This window comes from Apteryx rowi, unplaced genomic scaffold (assembly GCF_003343035.1).
Source record: "Apteryx rowi isolate R43461 unplaced genomic scaffold, aptRow1 scaffold_1, whole genome shotgun sequence".
Taxonomy (NCBI): Eukaryota; Metazoa; Chordata; class Aves; order Apterygiformes; family Apterygidae; genus Apteryx; species Apteryx rowi.
This window is the reverse complement of record NW_020447196.1, coordinates 11,164,644-11,190,052: the sequence shown is the minus strand read 5'-3', so window position 1 is coordinate 11,190,052 and position 25,409 is coordinate 11,164,644. Positions and strand designations below refer to the sequence as shown.

The 25,409-nt window shown below is 42.2% G+C and overlaps 1 protein-coding gene across 1 annotated transcript in view; it reads right to left on the bottom strand.

Annotated features, from left to right (window-relative positions):
* The window catches only part of CDH13 (cadherin 13), a 488,994-nt gene extending 476,067 nt beyond the window's left edge, over nucleotides 1-12,927 (bottom strand). Inside the window, exon 1 of the mRNA XM_026059344.1 lies at nucleotides 12,850-12,927. Within this exon, the coding sequence (XP_025915129.1) occupies nucleotides 12,850-12,894 (45 nt within the window). The 5' untranslated portion in view covers nucleotides 12,895-12,927. The remainder of the gene's footprint in view (nucleotides 1-12,849) is intronic.
* Nucleotides 12,928-25,409: the final 12,482 nt, after the last annotated feature.

Genomic DNA, 25,409 nt, shown 5'->3' with positions numbered 1-25,409 from the left:
TCCCTTCTAGCAGGGGTTAGTTCAGGCCAAGGCTAAACCCTGCAGTAAGCCCACAACAGCACTAACTGAACAGGTACATTTACTCGGTATAGCACCCATGGAATTACTTGCTTCTTAGAGCTGCTCAAAGCAGCATTAAGAGCGGCTGCTAATAAAGGCTGCTAGCTAGCTTGGGAGCAGCACAAGTCTTCCAGTTTTACAGCTCCCTGGGTCAGCGCCAGATCAGAGGCTCCTGTACCACCCTACACTGCGCAGTATAGACGAGACTTCGGCCCAGAGATTTGAGAGAAAACTATCAGCACTAGCAATTTCAAGTGACACTTGCAGTGATACTTTACTCTTGCAATACAGACTCCTGCCCATCAGGCAAGGGAATCAAAACCCAGCATGCCAATTATACAGGCATAACTTTCCAAACAGTTAAAGCTTCAGGATGCAGCTCATCTGAACTACAGGGCCATCCCTGAACTGAAGAAAAGAAAGTTGACTTGAACCTCTGCTCTAATATGGCTTATAAGGAAAACCCACACACATTTCTATGGTAATAGCAGGTGCAAAATAGTGGAGCTCAGGTCTAGAAGCCCCTGCCCAACTCCATCTCCCAAAGTAGAAACAAGAAAGAACASTAGTTTATTTGCAATCTTTGCAGTTTCTTGCATGTCTAGAGTAACTATTTTTCTTTCTTGTTGTTTTATTTCTTTTCAGTATTTTTAAAGGTCAGATATATTTGCACTGTTGTGTTCTTTTCTTTATCAGTGCTTAAATGCTAGCACTGCCAGATGAATGAGTCACGCAAACACCACAGAAACACAGTACTAGAAGCAGATTCTTTGAATGTGAATTGCATGCTCAGTTGTCAGAGGAGGGCTGTTTCTGCTTGAAGCACAGAAGACCCGCAAAAAAACTAATGCCTTGCTTGCAAGTCTGCCTGAAGTCAGGTCCCCTTCCCTCTAATATTTGCTCTTCAGCTGGCTTAAGAGATGTCAGAAAATAAGAGAAAGGGGTAAGTCCCCTTATGAATGATATATTAGCAGAGGTGGGAAGCTTGGGGGAAGTCACATAACAGTGCCTGAGCAGCTGAGCAGGCCTTACAAAACTTTGGAGCATGTAACAGCTGGCCTATAAAACTCATTCCGCCAACAAATACTGCCTACTCTTAACTCCCCTCTCCACCCCCCCCCCCCGAGATCTGGCTCTCTTCATACCTACAGCCAGAAAGATATGTCCTTTCCTTAGAGCTCTCTAACCCTTTCTTACTTTCCATTTTCTCCGGGACACATTCACTTTTGCTGCTACACAGCTAAGCAGTATGCTATGTTACACTGTAGATGGGTAAAAAAATAAGTGTGTGTGTGCATGTACAAAGATTTTTATATATACACACACAGGCATACAAATAGTTTCAAAAGAAACTGCAGTGAGCTCTCCTGCCATATCTGGTTTAGCCTCACATCTTATCCCCCAGGTTGTCCTCTCCTCTTTGCTTTCCCATTCCTTCCCCATCCAATTAGTCAGTTAGAGGAGAGGCATCTCCTAAGTCTCATTTCATCTGTGCCCGTAACAAGTGTCCCAAAGCATCAGTACAATGGATTTCATGACCATGAACAGTGTCAAAGCAGCATACAGATAGATATCATCCATTAAGGCATACAGCAAATAATAAAGTCCCACCAAAACATAAAACAGAAGCACATTCTGTGGTTGGGCAGCTAATGAGTGCTTGGAACCTGGAAACAGATATAGGGTTTACAAAGGATTAAATTGCCTGCCTCTCATACACCAGCACGCTATAAAATTGGAGTAAAGTACTGCTATTTCTTGATGCCAACAAGTTCAGATCCAGGTATGAGAACAAGCTCTAGACATAGGTATCAGCCTAAACTCACAGACAAGATTCCTGAATTTCCATGTATTCCAGTAACATGTAGAGTCAGATTGGACTCTGAGCTCTATTCTAGTATATATCCATTAAGCATAGCAGAAACATAAAAGGCTATTTCTGAAGTCCTAGCAGCTGCAAAAAAAAACTACAAGGYATTGAATTCCGTTTAGCTCTCTTCCTTTGTTCCATTTTCCCTTCCAGCTTGGTGTGTTAAGGTTTGATCTTCTTTCTCATATTCCTTTGTCAGCATAAGGAAAGGGACAAGAAATTGAGCAGCTACGTCAGCAAGTTTATTACTAAATAACTATACTGGTACTTCTGGCTTTTTAAGAGCTCAACAACTTTAAACCCTTAATAGGGCAGTCAGGAAACTTGGAGCTAAGTTAAATTGTCCTTTCCACGTGTGCAGCTAGAACTGGACTACCTGAGAAGAATGGAGGAGAAAGGAGCCAGGTCATAAGAGAACAAAGTCCCAGGGTACATGAAATTGGAGAAATTCTTTGACTAACATCTCTGCTTCCTATAGGGACAAAGGCATGCTCATCAAACCCACTCTTCATTCTTCCTTGAAAAGTTCTTAATGCTTGTGGTGTTGTTAAGAAAACTCTTCAGCTGCAACAGCATTTTATTAGTTAATATGAAGACGACAAAAAACACACAAGACTTGGGCCAGATACACAAGTAATAGTAAAAAGCTCGTATTTGCCTACCACATTAACTAAAGGTTAGAATTTAATGCTGAGGCAATTCTAGGCAATCTGCAGGTTACTCAGTGAAAATAACCAGGATCTACACAAAGTACTCTAGGAATGTGACTTTCCTTAAGAACATTTGTTTTTCTTTGTGCAGCAGGAAAATCCCCTCCTCTTCATCTATCAGCAAAAAAGAAATACATCCAACAAACCTTATAAGCACCAAGAAAAATAACTGGGAGGGACTTTCCACAGACTTCAAGAAGGGCTTAGTGAAGTCCATCTCAGAGGTTGAATTATTTTTACTACTATGTTTTAACTTGTCTCTAAGTGGCCATTTTTTTTTGCAGTAACTAGAAGCTCTAGAAGAAAGTTTGAACAGAAAAACTAAAAGCATTCTGAGACTATCTGAATTTCTTGGAGCAGATTAAATGGAACAGAGTAGAGCAATTTGAACAAGCAAGTTACAGATATTCTGATGCTTCCAGTCAGCCTGGAGGTAAGGAAGGGAGAACTGCTCATGCTGTGCATGATCACATTTTCTTGCTTCACATCCCAGCTAGACTCCATAAACAGAGCATACAGAAAAATCAGAAGTCAAGAACAAGCTGGAAAAAAGGTTTTGTTCAGTTCAGGTTCAGTATGAGTTCTGGCAGAGAACCAATTTGGTTTCTATTTTATCCAGACTCATTCAGCCATCCATAATCAATGTTTGGTTCCCACATGCAGAAGACAAGAAATAGATGCTACACTTGTATGCCTTTGACTCATGAAGGAACAAAAGCATTGAAAACAATGTTCTGGAGAAGCAAGTGCAAGATGATGATCCTCATCCCTGAGGGACATTAACAACTGGGGAGAGGCTGCTGTTCCACAAAGTCAGACATTAGCTTTTAATAATCCATGCAAGTCTACAGATTCTCATGCTTTGGGCTCCCCTCCCACACCCCAACACCAGTTCCAAAAAGAAGTTCCAGCATTTAGGTGCATCTTGCTAACAACGATGCTTTCTGACAGCAATATCACACTGCCAGGAGCTCAGCATGGGACTGGAGCAGCCACTACCAGGCAGCTCATCTACCAAAGCAGCCCAGGCTTTAGGTAGCCTTTCCTCCACCTTCTCCACTCTGAGGGATGGGAACACCTACCAGCAAACAGACATGGTGGGGGAATACCATGTTGCTGGGAGTAGGTCTCATGTTGGGGTGCAAATTGTCCAACACCTCTTCCCTACCCAAATATTGGAAGCATGTCTGGTTGTACATTGCCCACTGCTGTTTACCCCAGTCTGCTCTGGCCCCGGATGCTGTGAGGATATGGCACTGCCAGCCCCATCCTCTTCCTCAGTTCCAGCAGATCATTCTGTCAGCAGCCATCATATACACCTCAGCTATAAGCACACTCCATTTTCCTTATACCTAGAGGAATTCTGGACAGTTATTATTAACAGTTTTTATTTCCATATAGTAGAAGCTTTAGTTATCAGCTGAACAGTGCTATGTAGTTCTTTGACAAATCATAACTATGTTCTTGAGAGTTCAGCAGAATTAAAAAAATATATGTACACCAGTTTGATTGGCCTGAAGACTGAATTTATTCCGGGCTCCCACCAATCAGAATTAATCTTTGGATAGTACAATGAACTGTCACTACTGAATCAATATATAGCAGCAAAAATGACAGCAGCCTAYATCATTACTCAACTAACATAATAGAACTAAAGTCATTGGAACAGGCACATGTTGGAGGCTGTCTCCCATTTCAGAATAATGCTCCTGTCGTAACTCAGCATTTATTTTAGGGAAGCAAGGATAAATTCATTACCATTTGCAAGGTGCTCAGATTATAATAGTAATAGAAGCCATGTAAGCCTCCCAGTATGTACACCGTAGAAATACACATGGCACTGATACTAACCATCCTTCACCTAGCTAATGCAAAGCAGGGCAACGCAATCAACCCATGCCAAATGAGGACCTGTTCCCCTGTATGAGCAACAGTATTTTGCTGCTGCAAACTCAGAAAACTGAAGTTAAGATATGCAAGACCAGAAGTCACTTCCACAAGATACAAGTGTCATACTTTATTGCCAGCATAGCAGTACATCCTTACCTCATTTCCTGGTAACATGCTGTATCTGAAATTATGATTTAAGAAGCTGCTGCTTTGCTAGATTGCAATAATCAGTGCCACCACTGCACAGAATGCTACACTTCCGCATTGATAGCCAAACTGCATAGATCCAACAATTAGGGAAAACTACTGATGACATATTTAAAACCTGGAGATTGTACTCTGCTTAATCATTTTTGAATGAGATCTTATAATTAAGAAGAGCAGAACAAAATAATGATTCCAAAAATGGAAGCAAATGTCAGTCCCTTATCTATTTCAGAACAACAGTACTGCAGATGAGTGCAAAAAGATGTACTTATTACGCTAGACTTTAGCAACCATCCTTGCACCTTCATCCCACTGAGTAATATTTTCTGCCATGATATTATCATGTATTAATGAAAGGTGGTCAAATACTGGCCTAACTATTTTGGTATTCAGGTCAGAGCTTTATATCAGTAGATTAATAAGATTATTGATATTCACAAGTCAAAATTCATATAGAGTTCAGAGCCTCAGTTAGCTCAATCAGATCATCAATTATGAAAACAAGACATTCTGGAAAAGAATAAAACCACCTGGACTGACAAACAAACCCAGCCTTCAGGTAGCAGGCTAATAAAAAAGCCCTATAGTACAAACTGATTTTCATGCACATTTATATTTAACTTCATTCTCATTTATCTTTACCCACAGTTTTTTTTCCCCCTCATTTCACCTGGATAAGGATGGTAGATAACATCCATGACTTTTTGGTGCTTGTGAGACCAATGATCTTATCTTGGCAAAAAGCCAGACTGAATGCGTTTCAATTTGGCCAGAGTTATCTAACTGTACAAAGCTCCTCAAATCTGCAGCTGAGATAACCATTCCTACCACGTGGAGCAGTCAGAGTTACTCAGCTTCCTCCGATAGAGCTGAGAAACAATGGGTCTAACCGGGAGGAAAGGCCCATCAGATTCGAACAGCTAATTCCATCTCCTTTCACTTAGGGAGCAAAGCACCAGAYGCTTTGGATTTCCTGCTTTGTCAACTATACAGCAGCTGTATGTTCAACTCTCGTATTCTGCTATAGTTGTTTATTTGATAAAGTGTGGTCCCTCAGGGAAAACAGAGGGCTGCCTCCAGAAACATGACTACAAACACCTTATTTGGTACTCAAAGTCAGCAAGTTTGTCAGGGAAAGATGGGAGATTTAGGGAAAACTGTTCCCAGGGTTTTGTTTCTCCAAGCCATTACTAGTAGTTGGCTCAAAGTCAGAATGTGCCTGTCGCACTTTAAAGACCACCCTATACCAAGATTAAAACAGGCTGGGGAGAGTACAACTTGGTGATAATTTTCCCATCCKTGTGCAAGCTATGGATCATATTCCTAATTCATGGAAGCTGGACTAGCTCCCTAGCTGATCTAAATGAGTTTAGAGCAGCTTAGACTTTCTGCCCATATACTGTGACTACAGCAAAGGTAATCAGCCTTTATTTTACTCTTAGGGGGTTCAAAAACTCCCTGCATTTGACCCTGCTCAGGAGAGTTGTCTTTAAAGACAGTTTGAACAGACCCTTCTTACAATTCCAAGTTATGCCAAGACACTGAAAAGAAATCGATTAAGAGTCTATAAAGTAGATGAGCCAATTATCAGCACGTTAAGTATGTTCTAACATGCTTTTTTGCTCTGTGGCGATTCAAACAAAACTCAGTGGGCTAGCAAAGATCCTATGGCTTGATCTGAAGCTATATGAGAAGTTATTCATCTCTCCTCTACCTCTGACAGATTTTGTTACTATCCATGCAGAGGATTGCCATTACTGTACAGCCTCAGTAGTCCTGCAGCAGCATTTCCAGCTCACCTTGCTGACTTTGCAGTGGAGCAGACAGGGAGCACCCACACTTAACAGGGAAAGAAGGGGCAACAGCCAACTTCAGCACACTACCTGTGTAAGCAGCAGTTAATAGCTGAGAACAACTTACAGATATAGATGTTTGCAAGTGAGCATCTTTTACATCCTAAATTCAAGATGTGATCCTATAATTTGCTCCAACATTGATACATATTTCTTTGCATGCAGCCAGAACAGTGCTATGACAGCTTGATGGCCTAGTAACTGGTTTGCAGCAGAGTCCTTGTTACAGACAAGTACTGTGAGGTCCATCTGCCATGATTACTTGTTTGCCAAAAAACTTACTTAAACTTTTGGAAACAGTTTGCCTGTGCTCATAAGTTAGCCCATAAGTTTCAAAAATAGAAGTTACTTACTCTTCATAACATACCAGACTGCAAATTACCAATAAGGAATTAAACATCAGTTGTTGACAGCAATAGAACAAAGGAGGTCAGAGTAAGAGAGATAGCTATTATTAGTCTAAAAACAACACCACCACAAACACTGATAATTTTGGGAACAGCACCTTTATCAAGTGGAGTCTGAGAAAGCTTAGGCAATAAAAGCTGTTATAAGTTTCAGGGAACTGCTCATGGGTGCCCAATTTTGAGACTCCTCAAAGCCTCCTTAAAAACAAGACCCCTTTAAAGATATCAATTAGCCACCTATAAATGGATGTTCACAGATATCAGAAGTTATTTAAACACCTTAATCAGCTTTTCCAAGTGGTTAGAGATACTGATGAACTGCCATGTGCTGAAGAGATTTTTCTACACTCCACTCAATAGCTCCTGTTTATTTTGGTTAAAACTGTTTCAAGAACAGACTAACTCAATCAAACCAAGTCTTAAATTCCTCCTTTTTTCTTTAGCCAGGAAAATTAATGGTGCAAAAGTATTGGATAAGGTAGGAGAAATGAATTCCCTTCATACAAAACAGTGAGGCTTTTCAAGAACGCTGCCGATGGAGAACACAGTCCACATAAGTCAACACTAACAAGCAAGCAGAAGGCAAATCTGAGGCCCTTGAATAATGAAGCCTTGGTTAACAAAGCAACAGACTTATTTTTCCACTCCTTTATTTGGCATTTAAGAGCCTACCAGTTTATATACATTAACATTGCACTAACTGTGGGACTTAACAAGTGACAGAAAAGCAGTCTCCCATCTGGGCTAGACCCAGCCATCCTGCAATTAGGGCAGGGCAACAACAGAGCCATGATCAAGAACCCACTATCATCATCCAGAGTAAAGGGGGAAGAGCTATAGCCCACTTAGTCTCCTAATTACAGCAAATACCTCTTCTCTTTCCATCTCTCCTCCCCAGTGGAGATGTGTTCATTGTCCTTTTGTCTACACAAAGGAAACTTTGCTGGCTAGAATGCCAGCCATAAGAAAGACTTATACAAAAAATACCTGGCACTAGGATTGTCAAAGCAGAATAAAGTAGTGACTTCCCTGAAACTAGTCAAACAATCCCATTAGCCTCATTTCTGCTTCAAGCCCCTCTCCTCCTCCRAAGTCTTAAACTGGCCTAGGAACTCCAAAACCTGAGCCAAAATCCTGACACATGGGTCCAATCCAGCAGCCAAAGGTAAGAGATGCAACTTCAGCTACAATGCAGGAAGAGTATAACTGAAACAGTTACCTAGCTTGCCCTTACAAATTATAAGAATAGGAAAAGCCTACTTACCCAGTCACTAATAGGAAGAAAGCAAAAGGCAGAGCTTCATGTCTCTGAATAGCCATCACTGTTGTTTCAACAGAGTACTAGTAGTTCCTGTTGCACTAGTCTATAGAGATGCCTTTTAGAAATACTTGTTTCTTAGCTGACAAGTCACTAAGAATCAAGTCAGCATCCCCCATGGTCTGCAGCACAAGTATTACATGTGATAGAATAAACTTTCAGTTTCTGATCATCAGAACCAGAACCCATGCCCCAACACATTGCCTGAGCTATGCCTTGAATAGAAAGATAGCATTGCAAGTAGTAAACTAAGTGGTTTTAATTGTAATGTCATAACTCTAGCAGCACTTTCATGACCAGTTTCTACTCATCTACTATACCAAGTCTCCCTTCCTCATCAGGGAGAAGTCTGGTCAGGTCCTATGTAAGCACAGCTTAAAAAGGTTAGAGCTACTGCCAGAAGTCATACTAATTCACCAGATATGATACTTCCCTCCAAGGCAGCATTTGACAAATAGTATAGCATGGCTGCTAGAACAGCTCTGTGTTTTACTAGATACATCTTTCGAATGAGATATGCAAGAGGAAGGTCTTTTTGGCTGCAGCATCAAAAAAAGATGGCCTGAAACAGGCAGGATTAAGGGTGTTAGCTGGATCACAAAGTGTTCATCAATACAAGTAATTCTACATAATAATTGGCAGTGGAGTTTCTTTACCATTTTTTGAAAATGCTCAGATATACACAAGATATGAAAAACTCTTACTCTGTTTAATATTGCTTATTATTTCAGAAGAAAGACCTACAACAAAAAGATACAAGAGGGAAATGTTTGGTGAGAACTTGAACATAATCCTTTAATGTTCTTTCAGCAAAGTTAGTGTGAACAAGATTTTTCTTTTCTCCTGAAGCTGATAAATTTCTCTTGCTTTTTACATATTGGTGTTGACTTTTGAGCTGTGCATGGAGCCCTCTTCTGGAGAAATTTGAAAAATAAAGCATAGCCCACATTGCTGCATTCTTAAGCTATGTATTTGGAAAACTGTTCTAGGACTAATTCTCTCTATTCACAAATTGATATACTTGTAAAAATCTATAGTTTTTTCTGATTCATTTAGTTACATCCAGCAGAACTTGAGTTGTTAGAACTATCAAACAATGATTTATTTTTTCCTTGTCATGTGCTTTACTCAAATTTTGTTAGATTCATCTGTCTGCATGAAATGCATTAACATACAAAAGCAATCCTTTGAATGACTTGTTTTAGAACAAATAAATACTTTACATGTAAACTTCAGAAAATATCCTTTGGGGAAAGCCTGAAAGAATCTCCTGTTCAACTTAAAAATCTCTAGGTATTTACTGCAAACTGTATACTTTATAGTTAACTATGCAGTTCAAGCTACCAGATTACACTCAGCTTTTGTCAACTTCAGATCAATGAATATATTACAGATATGAATCTTATAGATATGCTTTTTAGTTTTAAAGGTGATTATGAATTAAAGGGTTCCTTGAAACATCATCTTCAGCTGCTCCAGTTAAAATAATGTCCAATTTTCCCCTCTGTGGAAACAGAACAGTCAGTAGTAGGGCACACCAAATCTTTGTAGGAGAGAGGAAAAAAAAAACATGTCACCCATCTGTTTAATATAACCTTCATTAACAAAGCAGCTCATGAAGTATGTTTGTGTGAAGCTTCCCATTAACATCATCCTCCTTTTAATGCCTCAAAAGAAGGCTTTTCCATGTTTAACAAATAAATGCAGACCAAGAAAAGAAAAACAGTGACCAGTTTTATAAATGACCTTTTCAGTAAAAATATATACAAGATTTTAATTTTTGTCACTTCATATTCTCATGAGCAGAGTAATTTTCTCAGACTTTCTACACTGTAAACTTTGCCATCATTATTGTGAAATGGAGATCTTCCTTTCCTTTACTTCTACAGAAGGTATTACAATACTGGATTGCTGTCGTTTAGACATCGTTTTATCAAAACTGAGCTTTGCTAGTTCCACTAGCATTGTATTATGGGAGCCATTATTGCTACTGCTGACAGAGGGAAAACAAAAACAAAAAACTTATGAAAAAATCCTAGCAAAATGTGTTACAACCACTACACTGCCAGATGGCTGCATTTGTTTAATATGTTGTTTCTCACATTCTTCTGTTTACTTTTCCTGTCACATGAAAGTTGTGCATGTGTTGTGTCAAAGAAAAGCTGACTAGCATATAACAATTCTCTTTTCTCTGACATGCTATCACCTGTAATTCATACCTTAACATGGCAATATTCAGCCATCTCATTCCTGAGAGCAGATTTGTGTATCCTTCCTCATTACAAGCCAGATTCATTTCCTAATGAATTAGCTTTGACATGATACATGAAGTCAACTAGGGGGATACATAAAGCCACCAGGTAGAGGCATTGCCAAATAAAGCTACATCTGCTAATGAAGGTAGAGTGCAAATTCAACACTTCAATATCGAGCTATATTAAAGCACTACAAGCTCATCTCAGCCCAACAAGTCAGAACTGAAACACCAAACTAGTGCTGCAAGTTAAGAATAAAGTACACTCTTAAGTTGCTTTCAGGATCAGGTGTACAGCACCTTGTAAAATTGCAAGTAATTACTGATTTTAAAATAACAGAAGCTACATGGTTTAAGAGGCCTTAGAAGTCTGTCCTTCTCTATCATAGACATTAGGTTTTACAATAAGGGACTGCTAAAGAAAACCCAAACTCAAGCCTATTAATTCAGTATGGCGTGCTAGAAAAGACCGGCAAAAAGGACCTGAACTCATGGAGGAAACCAAGCAGATAGCAGTGCAGAGGGCAGGCTTCAAGCCTGAGGTCAGGGGCACCCAGGTGGCCTGGCCACACGCTGCCTCCGTGGCACCCGCTGCACCCTCTCCCCGGGCACCCGCACTCCCCGAGCCCAGCTGCCCGTGCCGGCAGCCCCAGCCCACGCTTGGGTCTCAGCCCACTTTCATAACTTCTCCTCCCAGCACCCCAGGCATTCCCAGCCTGCTGGAGCCATCAGCCCTCACCAGGAATAGCAGCATCCCCTCTCACCACAGCCAGCCTCAGCAGACACCTGGCTGGCAGCCTGCCGGAGAGCCCTCCTGCACCGTCCACCAGCTTCAGCCCAAGCCGCTGGGGAGGGCTCCCACTAGAAACCCTACATACAGCCCCAGCACACGCTGGTCTGGCACCTCAACCACCTCCTTCACCAGCACATTCAGGCACTGCACCTGTGACCCTGAGCAGCTGCACTCACCCTGGCTAAGGGAAGACCCAGGTCCCCAACGTAATCCCATTTATTACACTCCCTGAAGCGGGGCTTGCTCACATGAATCCCCCGTCACCATCACCCGCTGTCCCATAACTTCAGGCACCCAGGGCATGCTTTCACTCCTCATCCGGCTGAACTAGGACCCAAACGTCCTAGCTGTGATCTGCAGCATTTACGYGTTCAGCTCATCCAGCTGCCTCCTGCTTACAGGCTCTTGGCATGTCTCCCTTCAGCACTAAAGCTCTCCCAATAGCAAAACCTCACTATTTTCTCCTCACCATCCCATTTTGAAAAAGCAGACTAAATTCCCTCTGGAGATTGCTATCACAAGCAAGTGCACAGGCTCAGTGTCCCAAGCACTAGTTCAGCACTCTAACACCTACCAACCCCCTAAGGGTTAACAAAACCACTTGATCCCAAGTGAAAGAGGAATTCACTTTTTTTAATCTCTACTCAGGGCACAGGATGCCGGTGCCACGGTCACTAAATGCAAGAGTTTACAGGGCTCCTAAGGCAAGAAACGATGCATTTATCCTGGACAACAACAAAGGAGCCTCAGACCTCTCACAGTGCTTTCAAAAAGTGAGCCCTGTGCTAGTAGCAGGAGGGAAAGAGCAACCAGGAGAAATTGAGAAGTCGGAGGCCGGCAAGTCCCTTCCCCTGACTGACAGCAGCAGCAGGGCTGTAGCAGCTCCGTGTTTTTAAGGCTGGCTGCTTTTTCCTCTGCTTTCTGGCAGAGGGGGATCTATTACATTTAATAAGAGAAAGGCTACATAGCAAGTCACTAACAGAGTATTACACATCTATCAAGAGAGCGTGCGGGGAAGGGAACCTTTTGCAAGGTCTGATTTTATTTTTCTTCTGTATCCCCCCTTCCCTTTTTTTTAAAAAGCAGTAAATAATGTGAACTGCCTATAACAGCCTGTAAGCCTACTACCCAGCAAAAGCCAGAGGAAAAAGGCAAATCAAAGTTGCAGCATTTGATACGACAGAAAATATTGCTGCTGCAGCTGCTGCCGAGACACTTGAAAGATTCCCCCCAATCACCCTCCCTGAAAGGAAGAAAATACTATATAACACACAGCAAATTTGTTGTAATTGTAAATCAGGGAGCTATGAGATTCTACATTCCTAGCAACTGGCTTATAGCAGAGATCTTGCATCTTTCAACAGTAATTCAAGCAACGTATAATTACTAAGAAATCAGACCTGAATTACAAATACTTCCAAACCCAAAAACACATCAGAGAAGAAAGATGAAAGAAAGCAAGGAAGAAAACCACACACATTTCTTACCTGGGACAGTAGAAAGGACAGAGCAAGTTGAGTTTTGTGCTGCATTTTGCCAGACTAGAAGGTAYCAGAGGCTTTTTCATTCATGCACTCGGCTGCACTGAGCATATTTTCACTGTGAAACAGCCTTTGAGAAGAGACTCTGCCTTGAGAGCCAGCCAACTTCCCAAATAGATCAGCAGCATCATCACTAAAGCATTGGATAGAGTCTGATGACCAGAACCAATGGCTTTACAAGGATGATTTCTTCACAAAGCATCCCCATTTTGCATCACACATATTGGGCAAGCACCTCTCACAAACACAGCACCTTAGAATGCAAAAGCTTTGGTGTATTTGTGTGTTTAGTCTCAGTCTAACAAATCATGCCTTACAGCTTTTAATAGTATTTTTCCCTTTTAGAGAATGAAATTGCACAGAGAGAAGTAAGAGCAACTCTGAGCACCTGTGCAAAGAGATTGTCTTTATTAAAATGTTAATAAGGTGTATTTTGTTTTCAATAAATCAAAAAAGCAAACACTGCTGTTTTAGTTACTTCCAAGCCTTAGGAGAACACCACAGTGAAAATTCTGTGCAGCAGAAATACAGATTTTATTTTGTGTTTTCCACCCTCAATCTCACAAATCACAACGAAGACAGATCAATTCTAGCCTGCAGAAAAAAATCCATCATAAGGCAATAGATTTTATTAACTGCTCAGGTAATGGCAGAGCTGGCTTTTGATTCAATGAACTTGAATCTAGGACAGTTTCTAAGGTGCATGCCCTTCAATCACAAAAACTTTTCTTCTCTGGAAGAGGAGACCTGATGTTTCAGGAATCTGCTTTCTCYGGATCAGTTATAACCAGACAAGTAATACCTGGCAGATGGACCACCAATTGCAAATTAAATCCCCCCCTCCACCTGCTTTTCCAGCTCCACCTCTCCCGCCACTCCCCATTATCACAACAGTCCAGTCCTTTTTTGACATGCTTTCTTGCAGGCACCATATTTAGCAGTACCCTTCCCCCATATTCAGTAGGTTGACGAGTTTCCTCGTCTCTGCCACTCATCCCTTGCGGGCTTATCTGGCAGAGCTGCTTCCCCTGTTCTCTGCTCTGCCCCAGCGCAAGGGGAGCTGAGCGGAGGAGCAGGGAGGGGAAGGCAGGCAGGCAGATTGGGAAGGGAGATGCACTTGAAGGAGCTGCCAACTACTTTCCAAGTTCCTCGGCATCAGCAGGAGCTTCCCACCATGAATAATGTTATTTGACAGCTTTCCCAGCCCCTGCTAGCCTCCTGCTCTCAGCTCACATCTTCCTATACTTACAGGCTGGGGGGGGCGGGCAGGGGGGAGAGAGAAAAAACACTATCCTTAAGCTTGTAGCAACAACTCTGCTCCAGTACCTTAATCAGGTATGAGGATGAATTAATGCTCAGGACAGATCAGAACTCAAACCAAACCAAGCAGGAACTTCTAGTAGCAATTATAATGCTCTCCATAAACTGCAAAAGGTTCACCATACATATATCAAAAAAAAAAAAAAAAAGGCAGGTAGGTTGCTTTCCTCTTTTATCCCCTTTCTCAGGCAGAAAGCCAGCTTACAAAGATAAGAGTTATAACAAATCTTACAGATCTGTATGCTAAAAATAGTAAGTGACTACCTCCCATCCCTCCTTCAAGGTCCAGATTTTCCACCAACTGCAAATCCCAGCCTCAAGGGAAGCACCCCAGAAGCTTATGGGGGGGCAAGGGGGGCTATACAAGGCAAAGCTCCCCGGTGGACATCACCAGCCATACCCCAGCACAGGTAGTCTTAATGTGAGACCACTGGGATTTGGATCATCTCTTAAACCCCACAAACTGGTGTTGATGAGCAGAGCAAGTTTCCAGACCAACCAGAAGTAGGTGGTGGCTAAGAGGAAACAAAAGCATACCTACACCCAGTTTCACAGGAAAGGGACTAATAAAAAAATAATAATAAAAAAAAAAGCCATGGAGGTAGATGATTCACTTCAAGATTACCCTTGAAGCAACACAAGATTGGAGCCCCTGTTAACACTTCACACCAACACAAGCCATACTTACCTGCAGCCTGGTGTCTTGAGGGCAAGTCACGCTGGGGGCACCATCACTGGGAAACCGCAGCCAGCACCCTGGTCACAAGAGGCTGCTCTGGGGACAGCAGTGCTGCAAAGCCACCCAGGGCCCTATGAGCACGGAACAGCAGCTTTAAGCTCCTGCCTGCACCACAGGAGGATTATAAACCCCTGAGGGAGGTGCTTGGCCACAGCAAGGCCTGCCAGGGTCTGGTCTGGTCTGGTCCAGTCCAGCCCACCCCAGAGCCCCCACAGCACCAGGCAAGCAGCTCCCCCCTCGCTCAAGGGGGCTGAGGCATCTCAGCCCAGACCAGCCTCACAGTCCCCATAGGGCCCACCCAGCTCAGGCCTCCACAGCCAAAGCACCAAAGGGAGCCTCATGCTGCAGCCCCTCACCTCCAGGAGCATCAGTCCCCCTCTGGTGACACACCTTTGGGGCAAAAGGCCAAATAACTCACCAAMTCCCCCACCTCCCTGTCTCCCCAGCAGATCCCCCTCCTGTCTGGGGCCACCAACCACAGCTGCTTCTTATTGGCCCCGGGAGGGTGATTAACAGCACCTGGAGGAGCAATTAACAGCCCCGGGAGGATGATTAAAGGCCCCAGGAGGGTTAATTAGTCCCCTCAGGTACCAGCCCTTAGTATGGGCCAGGYCAGGCCTGCTGCAGGCACCACCTGAGGCCCACTGGGGTGGCRCAGCCTGGCCCAGTCCAGGGCAGCCTGTCCCCTTGTGGGGGCTCCGCACCCCGGGCTCAGCGGGCGGGTGGCAGGGGAGAGTGCGGCCTCCGCCTCAGCCCCAAACCCGCCCCCGGGGCCACAGGAGAGCGYGCTGGCCTCTGCCAGGTAAATACGGGTCAGGTAGTACTTGTTGTAAAGCTACCGCATTGTTATAAAAAGCAGGAAGGCTGTTAATTGACTAATAAGGAAATAAGACTTGGTTCCTGTGTCTGTCTCTGCCTTGGGAGATAGGAGCAGGTTTAAGCCTTTAAAGACCTCTGACAAAAAGCAGTGTAGTCATTAGGGCACAGTCAGAGGAGAGGGGCCAGGCCTTTACTTTTAGGGCAAGTTGTGCCTTTTTTTTTTTTTTTTTTAACCTACTGATGTAAGATACATAGGAAACTTAGGTAAGGCCTGAGGTGGGTTTTGGGCCCTGAGCAAAGAAAGCTCCTGCTAGGGCCTCCTGGAGGWGCCCGAGACCTTTGGGGGATCCTTAGTTAACTGCTGTGCGTGATGTGCTCTGCAGTCCATAGATGTGTGGTGCCTTCGTTTTCTCTTATAAAGCCTTCAACAACCTGATGTCTCAGGTCGCTTCTCTCTCCGTGATGTGCTGTGGCAAGAGAGGCTGGTGCTGAGGCTCCGATCACTATTAATTGCTGTAGCGCATCAGGCGCGCTCACAGATGGGCCCCTGAGCAGAAGGGGGTGTCCGGGCGCAGCGGTGCACCTTTACGCTGCCAGAGATATCTTCTGACCTTCTGGAGGTTTGTCCTGACTGTTTTATAAAGGCCGAGGATTAGCTGCTGTGAATCTATTGCGAGAGCAAGGGAAGTTTAATTTCACATTAAAGGGAGCCACATAAGTCCCTCTCTCTCACGTGTCCAGGTTTCATGCTCCCCCGCTGTGGTACCGGCAGTCTATGTACTCCTGGCTGCTACACAGCACTGAGGTTTTCCTGCGACTCCTTCAAACCTGGATAAAAACTGTAGCAGTGGGCAGCAACCAGGAGTGCGTAAGCTTGAGTGGCATGTCTTTAACCAGGGCAGATGGGACAAAAAGTGCACAACCCCTATATAAGAGCATAATACAGTCCAAGAGGACTCAAAGTTTCCTGTCCTTATCAGAGCAGTATCTGCCCCTAAGGGCAGGCATAGCTGAATTTCCTTTAGGGCAGGTGTGCCAAGCACACACTGGAATAGAAATTCAGGCAAGCAAACTGATTCAAAGAGCAAGCTTAGCTGTGGTGTGTTTGTCATTGCCCTCGTTATTTGGAAACAACAGGCTGGTTAGTGTTTTCTGGGATCCTACTGTCTTTACTCCAAGAACTGCCAGAGAACAGAAGAAAGCAAACCTGACCTGCTGTGCCGTCAGGTTTGGCAAGTTACCCTTCTGCTACACCCCAGCAGAGCCACCACCACTTCTTGAAGCCAAAAGGTTGTAGGAAATGTGTATGGTTAGAGCTGGAGTCCATAGCAGGAGTGAAATCCAGTCTTCCTGCCTGGGGTTCTCTAGCAGGAGGAGACAAAGCAACTGGCTGCAATTATGTGATATTCTGGAGGGTGGAGACTCGGGTGACTGCAGTGGAGTTGGATTAGTGAGGAGTTAAARAATGTGTTTCCAAGCACTGTGGTTTTGTGCTTGGCAGTTCTGCCAAAATAGGTTTGAGTAGGGATCCTCTGTCTTAATGCAGCTGAAGTGTCTTGGAAAAGGCTTCACAAAAACACCAAGAGAAGAGCTCTGCAGCTTGAAAGTGAGCCCACAGGTTTTCGTTATGTACCCAACCCAGAACCTCTGTAACACTGCAAACTCCAATTGCTATTTCTTACATGAGGGGTTATTAGCAGCAGAAAGTTTGACATTAATGCAGCTTTCTCTAAAACCTGCAAGAGGTTCTTTTTTTCCAGATGGTTGCTGAATGCTTTGTCTACTCATCTCCCTTTGTGTCAGCCCAAACTCTAGGATAGTAAATGGGTTTTGTTTTCATGCTTGCTAACAGGCAAGTCACAGGCAACTAGAACAGACTGATACTTCAATGAAAAGAAATAGGGAGGATTTCATAATCAAGAGAGGACTAAAAACAGTGAGTGAGCGGTGAGTCAAACAGGAATTTTACATGTTAGAAAAGTTCTTAAACCATCACACCCTTTTCTCTCCAAAAAGAAAGAAATAATTGCTGCTTATCCTAGCCATAGGAGCCATTTCTTCAACTCCTAAAACAGAAAGCCATATTACTGTTTCTTTCTGCATCCCTGAGCCCTTTAAGCACTAACAAAATGCACATTTTGCTTCTAAAATTGAGTTACTATAAAGCACTGAGTAGCAATTCAGTGCTGTATTCTAATGCTGTGGTTTTAGAGTACTAGATCACTATTCTCTATAGCAGTTATATGCCTGTCTATGCCTATAGACTTTATCTGTCTATATATGTTAATTTTTTTCCTCTAGAACCACAATTTAGTAGTAAGTACCACCTGAACTGCTACTTAACCAGCTGGTAGATTACTAATCAATATCTGTTAGTAAAATGCCTTATATGGTCAGCTGATAAGGAACACCTACGCAGTTCTGTATTATCTACAGTTACTGCAAATGATTGTTATTTACTTCAAAATACAGTCATATACTCCAAACCCTTCAACTTAGTACCCTGCAGGCTTCTCTTCCTTTACTCAGTCCTAGCCAAAAAAAAATTTTTTTTGAACTGGATTTTATTTTAAATAAACAAAGAAACAATTATTCTAATCCTTACTTTGGCCAGAAGCAAGCTGTTCTGTAATTCACACTTCATGTGAAATAAACTGGGGAAGGAGTGAGAAGAGCCCAGCTTTGTGATGGGTGGCATACTCCACAGGGTCTACTTCATGGAAATGGGGTGGTTTCCATCCTCTTCTCTAAGCTGCCACCTGTGTGGAACAAAGTCTTGCTCCTCAGCTGACTTCCAGCATCTAATGCTGTTTCTCAGAGTGAAGGCAGGTGTTTTCCCAGGTGGGCTAAGGTCCCCATGCCTATCAGTTGAATGATAGCAATTCAGCTTGCACTGTGAGCTCACCCCAACCATGAAGCTCCCAGGCACTATGCTTTAGTGGTAGTCCGCAGTAATTCAATCACTTTCAATCATACAACCATGCCCATGGACAGGTAATTGAATTCTGGCCCTCTTTTTACCCACATTTCAGTAATACAAATGCTCATTAATACATCATGCTCATTAATGTACTTGTCCTCCCAAAGCATAGGTATATAGCTGTACAGCTGAAATATTTCTGTAGTGTTACAGAAGGAAAACTGAGGTACAGGGAAGCAATGTGACCTGTTTAAGATCATAAAGGTGGTCAAACAGAGCTAAAAATTGGACTGCTTGTTAAATGCCTTAGGCTCTGGCCCTTCCGTCTATTGAAAGAACTGGTCAGCCTTCCTGGGGAACCTGGGAGCTTCCTCTGTTGTTGTACAAAACTGAAGCTGAAACGCGGTTTAATGTAAAAAGTCTTCATTGGCTGCGCTAGCTTTTTCCGTTCCCCACATGTGCCTCTCTCTCCTCATTTTAACACCACCACTCCTTTGCCCTCCCCCCATAAGCATAATTGTATCTGGCCTAAATACAGGTGTTCTGGAAGCAATTACAGCTCCACTGGAGCAGAATATGATGCCTGGTAGCTCGTTAGTGGTTTGCCAACATTAAGGGAATGACTCCTTGTTTCCCTTCTGACCTCACCTATTGTCTAGGAAATGAATGGATCTAGGAGTGAGAAAATTTGTTTTGGCAGTGGGATGTATATTTTCCAGGGTTCTGTTTTACTGAATTCTGCCCAGAAATACAAATCAGAATAATTAATCAAATAAATGCAAAAAAGAGCTGATCATTCCCTATTCTGGTTGCAACTGTACAAAGTTAAAGTCACTATTTAAAGATTCACTTTGCAAGTTTATTTTAAAAATTACTCTTTCTTCTATACATTAAGAAAATAACATTTCTACATGAAACACATGTGAAAAAGCAAGTTGTCACTGTCAGAAGTTCGTATAAGAAGTATCCAAACTCAAGATATTCATCATGAGTTATGGTGAAAGTTAATACTGTAGAAATAAATTAACCACAGAATTTTAATGGATTTATTGTGTGACAGTTCCTCAAGCCCAACCAAATATCAGCTAGGAAATTCAAATGTGAGAGAGATGCTCTTAATTCCTACAGTTATGGATTTTTTTTTTAAATCCCTTCTTATGATATAAGGGTCATTTTAAATATTCTGCCATGAATATACAGCTTATTTATGGGTAGCACATTTCACCATTCTTATCCAGCCAGAAGCCAGCGTAATCTTTCATCTTTTCACAGAGGAACAGCAGATGCATAAGTATATTTTAGGGTGAATAAAATAGTTGAGAGAGACGGAGAGGGAGAATGTGTCAGTCTTTGAATATCTATGTGCACAGGACTTCAGCTGACACATACAGCCAAGAGCAGTTAAACCTCCTGGCTTTGGACATATCCAGATGCACTGTATGCGTTGCAGGGTTGCGCACAGCTCTGTTTCCTGTTATTTTCAGCTAGTCTGTTTGCACTGGCCAGTGCAGCTCTGTATTTCGCATACTGTGATCGTTACCAACGTGGCTGCAAAGCCCCTCCACCAGAACCAGAATTGTATCTGTCCCAGGCATGGCAGCATGCAAGATTGACTTGGGTTAAAAACAGGGTCAAATACTAGGGGTTTGTGTCCTAGCAGCCACTATGGCAGGAAGACAGAGTTGTAGGAGAAGAGACCTGAGCAAAACCTCCCTTATAAAATGAAAACGCGCATTCATGAGGACTCTGACCTGGAAGAACAGCRTGGGCATCCTGTGCTCTGTAACGGAGGCAAGCTAAGGGCACACGGTGTAACATCCTTGTCCCACTAAACTCAAGATGCCATAGATGTCAGCAGCATCAGGATTTCGCCCTCCATCCTTATGCTCTTTCTTCCCCATTTATATTCACAACCTTTTCTCTATGCAACTGTCATGGCTTTTAGACAGATAAATATCTTACATGCTTCTCAAGGGTGTCATACGCTATTTAGTATTTTCCCTCTGGTATCAGCACCTGTTAAGCATGGAAATAAAGTGATTAGTCTTACATGTTTGGTTTCAAAAATTGATTTCAGGATATGTCTCCTTATCATTGGCAGATCTACCAGTTCAAAATAATGATATCCTCCTCAATAATGATATCCTCCTCAATCGTGAAAAGTAGGAATTACACTAAGAAGTTTTCTGGATTTCTCTTTCTCTTGGAATTTTCTAGATCTATCAAACTTTTTGTGACAAAGTTGTCTGATGCTATGTAGCCTTGGAGGAAATTTTTCTTTGCAGATCTAGGCATGACTTAGGAAATAAAGTCCTTTTGATATAAAGGAGAAAAAATAACATTTGAAAATTCAATGTTCCTTAAATGACTTGCAGCCAGATTTTTTTTTTTTTAAGTCTGAGAATAACCTGGTTCTTCAATCAATCTAAGGAGGTGTGATGAACAGGAGGGATAAGAAATAGCACTATACTACAATRCAATTACTTTAGATCTAAGCTCATGACATCTCAAAGAACAGCTAAATTCAGTGAGGCCTAATTTTAATAGGTCATTAATTATCTTTAAATTAGCTAAGCATTCCATTGTAATAATGTATGCAAGTATTTCTAGAGAAAATTATTAGCGAACTATTAAAATAATCCTCAAGAATGTAAGGTGATACAGAACTCCCCCTAAACCACTGGATCCCTTCTGTCCYGTCAGAGCCAGAAAGTCCACAGTGCCCTGATGCACCTTCAACTTCTGGCTCCCCACGGTGGAATACTTTTCAAACAAACTACACTGTATATACCAAAAACATCTGATTCTTACACTGCTTTTTTACATACCTTTGAAATATTGTATCTTATGCATGAATTCTTGGTTCATTGTGTATCTTGAGATCTCTTTGTATTTCATTTTGTCTTCAATTTTGTATCTTTCTTATGTAAAATTCATTAAGCCTGTGTAAATATGGGGAAAAAAACTGTTCCTTTTGCTTTTTCCCTTGGGATTGTAGAAGGTTACCTTGCCTCATGATCAGTCATAATCTCTCTCTTGGGCTTAGTTTTTAACGCATGCAATTTTCCAAGAAAGGGGCATTCTATGCTTTTTTGCTAGGTTCAGCCCTGAAGTAAAACAATTTCCTTTGAATTAGTGTCATTGGATCCTCTAGCACTACAACAGAATATACTCATGTTATGTTGCCTTGGTCAGGTTGTGTCCATAAAATTATGTGKTTTTTTCTGAGTAGGCATTTCCAAGGAGGTAAAAACAGATCGCAGTGAGTCATTCCGAGGCATCAAGCAACTCTCCTACTGAGGTCCCTTGTCAACTGCTCACGTGGTAGATTGTGGGTTGGAAATTTGCTTTCGTTAATGCAGGAAGAAAGCACTTAACTTTGAGGAATGGAATGCTGTGAGAAGAACCCACATCCAAGTATTTAATCCTCTATTTTTTTCCCAAGTCTTAAATCAAAGTAGGACTTCAGTAAATCTAGGAAATCCTACTGGCCATACTTGCTAAAAACTAGCACTGCACATTCTCCGGCGTGCCGTACAGCCAGTCTCAGCAGGTCGACGATCTCCTGGGAGCTGCAATCAACCAGCATATATTAGAGCAGCTTTGGGCATGTTCTGCTTTAAGCTGAACCCAGCACAGACAAGCCAATAGATCAAAGAAGCCACAGTCAGCTCCACAATACCATTTTTTTCCTATGCTGCAGTTAACAACATCAGATCAGGAAATCCCCTGAGCTGCAAATAGTTGGAAGCTGGAAAAGCACTTGGGAAAGGTTATATGAGAGTAGCTTGTTCATGCTCTTTTGTAGGCATCTGTTTATGGCCACTGTTGCTGTTGGTATCCTCTGACACACAAGTGTAAATTCATTCCTAACAAACTTAAAAGATCTGCCTAAGAAGGGGAGCGGACGCAGCAAAAGRAGTGAGGTGGTGGGGATGCTGCAGTAGTGGTGCCTGCAGTATCAGTCAGGATGTTGGTGGAGGTTGTCATCTCATCTTGGGAAGAAGAGAAGGCAGGATCAGTTCTTGCAGTCACGGTCTGCCCCCATGGAAGAGCAGGACAGGGACAGGCTGACCCTGTTTACTCTGCTGGTGACCATTGTTTTGTTTCATTTCATTTTTAATTAGGGAAAAGGGTCCATCTGTCACCTCCCATCGCTGCAGATTATACAGTCAGCTTCCTGCACAGGGGGAAATGAAAAGGTCCACGTACCTGCAGGCCAAAGGATGTGCCTCATCGAGGGAAAACCACATTCCTGATCGTGCTGTTTCCTCCACCAGTAATGCAGGTGAGATGGATCCTTGGTCTGAGCCACTACAACTGTCTTTGTGGTAGGCAGTAAACCGAYCTTAGTAAGGAAAAAAAAAATTAGTATTTGCTAAGCAATATTTTTTCCACTTGTAGAGAATAAAACACTCTTTCTAACAGAAGTTTAAAGCTGGTGAAACCAAAGCCACTTTCTGAGAGCTTTCTCATAGTGATCAATGTCTGGTTACAAAACATGGCCAACACAAGCTCCCCAAACCCATGCACCACTTCCTGTGTCGCTGGACTCCCTAGCCTGAGCGCTGGGTTGTTTCTATGACTCACGGTTTAAGTATGTAGCAAAAAAATTTAGACACTGAAAGATGACAGTTTTTCACTTCTCCAAGGGTTTCAGAGAGATTCAGTGGCATTGGGGCAGCAAGCACTCTTAGTAGAAAGCTCAGGCGAAAACTTCTTGAGTCCTAGCACACATGCTGGAATGGCTGGGGTAGACAGAGCAGTGTGGGGACAACCCTTGGGTCTCTTCATGAGGTCTAAACATCTCTGGAAAGACAGGGATTGAAGCATTTGTGAATTCTGTCTCATCCTTCCTGGGAGCTCAGCACGTACAGGGTGCTGCCAAAGGACAACATTTCATATTAAAATATATAGCTTAAATTATTGGCTCCCTGCCTGAAACCCAGCCTACTCAAGAGAGGTGCTAAGATTTTGTGACATGGCAAAGGAGAAGTTTTTTCAAGCGTTTTGCATTTTTATTTATCTTATTTGTATTTTTTTCCCTTTAAAAGTAAAGAGGCATTAAAATAAAACTCCAGACCAGAATGTACAAACTAAAATACTGCTTTATTTTTGGAAGAGTGTTTATGGGAACACTGACTCAGCTRTTAAAATCAGTGCTTCCCTGATTAGCCTCGCTTTGAGACCAGAATTTAAGTAGTTAAGTGAGATGCACTGAACTGAATGGGCACTGAATGAGTTTGCTAGCCTGTGGGAAGGGGGTGCACAGGAAAATGAAAGACAGTTTAATGGAAGCAAGTAAAGTAATTAACCGTTTCAGTCTCTTGATCCCTGAAAGCGAAAGATAAAATAGTAGCCATCRAATGTTACTAAACATGCCAAGTGCCCTAACAAATAATTATATACAATCAAGCTTCAATAATAAGAAAAAAAATTACTTATGATTAGATTGAAGTCAAAACAGATGCAAAAGGAACTGGTAAACTCAGCAGAACAAATCTTCAAGATATCTACACACGTTGAGATTTAATGGAGTTTACTAAATAAGTGAATTGACTAACTCAAAAGTGATAAAAGCTACTATGTGAAGTAAGTAATCACATTGTATGCTCTTTGGGAAACTTCTTATATATCTACATAACACCTTTTCAAAGCATGTAGTTATAATAGTGCCAGGGTGCTGTCAGCCTTAAAGTAGAAAACAATAGTTGTTGAAGAACTTCCTGAAAAACAGCTTTTAAGCACGGAAAGCTAAAAAGAGATAGATTTAATCATAGATCGGTTTAAGAAGGAAGAAAATAATGAAACAGAATTCCAATTTAGACAGGATGCTGTTTCAACATTTAAAAACAGTTGCAAAAAATTGCTGCAGACAAAGTTTCAGCTTTATACTTTATTCAAAAGATGTCACCGTGTATAGTAGGAGCCCTATTCTACCATGACAGGGTATTGGATAACTACTAAAAGAAAAGCAAAATACTAGTGCTATTTTTTATGTAATAAACAGGAGTAGACAGAAGGGTTTTTGCTGATCRTTAACTTCCAGGCAACTTTAAATAGGTGCTGTCTTTGTGCCTGTATGTAGCCAGCTAACATGGGACTTGACCCAGGCTTTTTGTCACTTGGAGTTTAAGGGAAAGAGAGAGTTAGGTGTTAACCAAAGACTGTAGTGAAAGTAGAACTGAGCCCAAAGAGCAGGTTGAGCTCCTTAAAGCCTGTTTTTTCCAACTGTATTTCTTGGTTTGGGTTTAAAAAAAAAAAAAAGTAAAATGTCTCCCTACAAACCCTGCCTCTTCCACACTGTCATTACTTGGATGATGTGATGCAAGAACAGAAGCAGGAAAATGTGCAATGTAATATTAGCCTCTTTCAAATATGACATTCAGTTCTGACCTAATATTGCTGGTATTTTGGACGGTTTTAAAATACTGGGGATTTGGGAGTGAATTTCCCAGTGAAGAGGAAACCAGGGGTATAACATTTTCTATGCACAGTAATCCACTGATTCCTGTGTGAGCTGATCTAACAGCATCCGGAACCATCCCTTCCTTCAGAAGTCTCTCCTCACCGCTCTGTCTCGAGAATCCCACCTAATCCAAATCTGTGGCAGAAGGTGAACCGACTTCTGACTGCTGCTGCTTTTATGCAAAACATTTGCAGAGCRTAAACCTAATAACATGAATAGACAAAACTGACTTTTACACT